The sequence below is a fragment of the Oncorhynchus kisutch genome, linkage group LG25 (assembly GCF_002021735.2).
Source record: "Oncorhynchus kisutch isolate 150728-3 linkage group LG25, Okis_V2, whole genome shotgun sequence".
NCBI classification, from domain to species: Eukaryota; Metazoa; Chordata; class Actinopteri; order Salmoniformes; family Salmonidae; genus Oncorhynchus; species Oncorhynchus kisutch.
This window is the reverse complement of record NC_034198.2, coordinates 45,163,815-45,167,946: the sequence shown is the minus strand read 5'-3', so window position 1 is coordinate 45,167,946 and position 4,132 is coordinate 45,163,815. Positions and strand designations below refer to the sequence as shown.

The window sequence follows — 4,132 nt, the reverse complement described above, 5'->3', positions numbered from 1 at the left end:
CTCCCACCAGGATTTATGGAGGAACTAAGAGGTCAGGTCATTTTACAATCCTAGACTCGAATGGAGCAAAGCAGAGTGACAAGCAGGCCTCTGGGTGGGTTGGTTGGCTGTATGGTATAAGGCCTTTCACAACAATGTATTAATCCACTTAAGGACAGGCAGGCAAAATACATTTAAAATGATACAGGCTCAGGAAACACATTTTGCTCTTATACGTACAATAAAATAAAGAAATAAACAACATAAGACATTAAAGGGGACCCTGGGGGATACCAGTAGAGAAGACATTAAAGAGGACCTAGCACCAAGCCCTGGGGGACACCAGTAGAGAGACATTTTATAGGGGCCTAGTATTGAGCCCTGGGGGACGCCAGCAGAGAGACATTATAGAGGACCTAGTATCTCACCATCTCCCCTCCCTCCCCATCTCCTATCCATCTCCCCCTCCCTTCCCATCTTCTTTCTCCCTCCCTCCCCATCTTCTTTCCCTTTCCCTCTCCCCTCCCTCCCCATCTCCTTTCACTCTCCCTCTCCTCTACTTCCCCATCTCCTCTCCCTCCCCATCTCCTCTCCCTCCCCATCTCCTCACTTTTCCCTCCCTCCCTCCCCATCTCCTCTCCCTCTCCCCTCCCTCCCCATCTCCTCTCCCTCCCCATCTTCTTTCCCTTTCCCTCTATAGTGGGGACTAACATGCTATATGGTATGTTGGTTCGATCCTATATAAAATACTGGGCTTTAGAAATAGATTTGAAAAAAACATTCCCACGGTTTGTGTTTGTTTCCTGAGGCTTGTAAATAAAATAAGCTAGTGTAAACAAAAACAAAAGACATGTTAATAAAAATATAATCTCATCATGTTATCATAAAGTACTAATGAAGGCTTCTCTCTAACAACAAAGGAGCTATAACAAACCAACCAATGAAACGCCACTGGAGACTAACACGCAGACGTGGTCACTGGGTTGCCAGATGGAAAGGTATGTAAACCCTCCCCAATGCAGCCACCTGGGACAGAGCTGCCCAACAACACAGTGTCCACCTGGCAACCTCAACCCAACTCAACAGGTTCGCTGTTAAAGAGGACTACTGCCGCTTTACTTCCGGATACTGGGCTTTGAATGGGCTTGAAGATTGAATTTACTTCTACCAGATGCCTTTAATGAAGATTCTTTGTAATGAAGAAAATGTATGTACGTTTTTTGCGCTTGAAGACCATTAAAAAAAACTACAAAAGTTGAAAAACTACAAGGCTGAAAGGGCATTCACTTCCTGGTTACTTTCACAGCGTTTTGTTAGCTTCAGGTACGGTGAAGACAGAAGAGGAGACGCCAGGCGTTATTCCACACCTGAACCAGGGCCCGGCCTAAGGCTGGTCTGCCCCCTACTGGGCATCAGAGGATGGTGCAGAATAACTTCTTCTCCCTAAAGGGGTTATCCGAGGCGGGCACGGGCACGATGAGGGGGTCGTCACGTATGTGGGCATCACAATACACCATCAGATCCGCTGCTGCTTTGGAGACCTGGGAGACAGGAACAGGGGAGAAAGACAGGTATGATTAGGTAGGATAAGGCAGAGGAGAGGGGAGAAGGAGAGGGGAGGAGGAGGAGGAGGAGGAGGAGAGAGGGGAGGAGGAGAAGAGAAGGGAGGGGAGGAGAAGAGAAGGGAGGGGAGGAGAAGAGAGGGGAGGAGGAGAAGAGAGGGGAGGAGAAGAGAGGGGAGGAGAAGAAGAGAGGGGAGGAGGAGGAGAAGGAGAGGGGAGGAGGAGGAGGAGAGGAGAGAGGGGAGGAGGAGGAGAGAGGGGAGGAGGAGAAGAGAGGGGAGAGGGAGAAGGGAGGGGAGGAGAAGAGAGGGGAGGAGGAGAAGAGAGGGGAGGAGGAGAAGAGAGGGGAGAGGGAGAAGAGAGGGGAGGGGAGGAGGGGAGGTGAGGGGAGAAGGGTCCCATGCTGTCTCCAGTGCATTCAGAAAGTATTCAGACCCCTTGACTTGGATAACATTTTGTTGCATTACAGCATTCTAAAATGTATTAAACTTGAATTTGTCCTCATCAATATACACACAACACCCCATAATGACACAAAAAAACAGGTTTATTTGACATTTTTGCAAATGTAATATCGCATTTCAATAAGTATTCAGACCATTTACTCAGTACTTTGTTGAAGCACCTTTGGCAGCGATTACAGCCTCAAGTCTTCTTGGGTATGACGCTACAAGCCTGGCACACCTGTATTTGGGGAGTTTATCCCATTCTTCTCTGCAGATCCTCAAGTTCTGTCAGGTTGGATGGGGAGCGTCGCTGTACAGCCATTTTCAGGTCTCTCCAGAGATGTTCGATCGGGTTCAAGTCCGGGCTCTGGCTGAGCCACTCAAAGACATTCAGAGAGTTGTCCCACTCCTGCGTTGTCTTGGCTGTATGCTTAGGGTTATTGTCCTGTTGGAAGGTGAACCTTTGCCCCAGTCTGAGGTCCTGAGCACTATGGAGCAGGTTTTCATCAAGGATCTCTCTGTACTCTGCCTCAATCCTGACTACTCTCCCAGTCCCTGCCACTGAAAATCATCCCCACAGCATGATGCAGCCACAACCATGCTTCACCGTAGGGATGGTGCCAGATTTCCTCCAGATGTGACGCTTGGCAATCAGGCCAAATAGTTCAATCTTGGATTCATCAGAACAGAGAATCTTGTTTCTGATGGTCTGAGAGTCTTTAGCTGCCTTTTGGAAAACTCCAAGCGGACTGTCATGTCCGTCTGGCCACTCTACTAAGTCCTGATTGGTGGAGTTCTGTAGAGATGTAGTGCACTATATAGGGAATAGGGTGTCATTATGTAGTGCACTATATAGGGAATAGGGTGTCATTATGTAGTACACTATCAAGGGAATAGGGTGTCATTATGTAGTGCACTATATAGGGAATAGGGTGTCATTATGTAGTGCACTATCAAGGGAATAGGGTGTCATTATGTAGTGCACTATCAAGGGAATAGGGTGTCATTATGTAGTACACTATCAAGGGAATAGGGTGTCATTATGTAGTACACTATCAAGGGAATAGGGTGCCATTTGGGATGAACTTCACCAAACCTGGAGGATCACTCTGATCTAACACACACACAGACACACACACACAGACACACACACAGACACACACACACACAGACGCACATGCACACGCGCACACACACACACACACACAGACACACACACAGACACACACACACCCCTACAGTACCTTACCTTTATCCTGTCCATACAAGACTCCATCATGAGTTGTTCCACAGCTTTCCTGGCGTGGGAGATGCTGTTGTTGTTGACCACACTGTCCTTCATGACGATGACCTGGCAGTACAAAGATACATGGAGTCAAGAGGCTGGGTGAGTGCTGTTGGCGACGTTGTCTTTCATGATGATGATCTAGGGGTTGAGTAGAAGAAATCTAGAAAGAAAGAAATATGACTGATGAAGCCAGAACCAGAAGGTTATATTGAAGAAGAAGCACAAACAAGACATGGAGCGAAGAGGTCTGACAAACATCTCTACATCAGCCCTGAGGGGCATGACAAACTGTACATCAGCCCTGAGGGGCATTACAACCTGTACACCAGCCCTGAGGGGCATTACAACCTCTACATCAGCCCTGAGGGGCATTACAACCTCTACACCAGCCCTGAGGGGCATGACAACCATCTCTACATCAGCCCTGAGGGGCATGACAACCGCCTCTACATCAGCCCTGAGGGGCATTCCAACCTGTAGATCAGCCCTGAGGGGCATTCCAACCTGCACACCAGCCCTGAGGGGCATTCCAACCGCCTCTACATCAGCCCTGAGGGGCATTCCAACCATCTCTACATCAGCCCTGAGGGTCATTCCAACCTGTACATCAGCCCTGAGGGGCATTCCAACCTGTACACCAGCCCTGAGGGGCATTCCAACCGCCTCTACATCAGCCCTGAGGGGCATGACAACCATCTCTACATCAGCCCTGAGGGGCATGACAACCATCTCTACATCAGCCCTGAGGGGCATTCCAACCTCTACACCAGCCCTGAGGGGCATTACAACCTGTACACCAGCCCTGAGGGGCATTACAACCTCTACACCAGCCCTGAGGGGCATTCCAACCGCCTCTA

At 49.1% G+C, this 4,132-nt stretch overlaps 1 protein-coding gene across 1 annotated transcript; it reads right to left on the bottom strand.

Annotated features, from left to right (window-relative positions):
* Nucleotides 1-654: 654 nt before the first annotated feature.
* LOC116357482 (guanine nucleotide-binding protein G(I)/G(S)/G(O) subunit gamma-4-like) lies at nt 655-3,774 on the bottom strand. The gene is made up of 2 exons (XM_031805137.1): nt 3,237-3,774; nt 655-1,520 (listed from the first exon to the last, which is right to left on the bottom strand). The coding sequence occupies exons 1-2, from the start codon at nt 3,327-3,329 to the stop codon at nt 1,392-1,394; spliced, it is 222 nt and encodes a 73-aa protein (XP_031660997.1). The 5' UTR covers nt 3,330-3,774; the 3' UTR covers nt 655-1,391.
* Between the last annotated feature and the right edge of the window lie 358 nt (nt 3,775-4,132).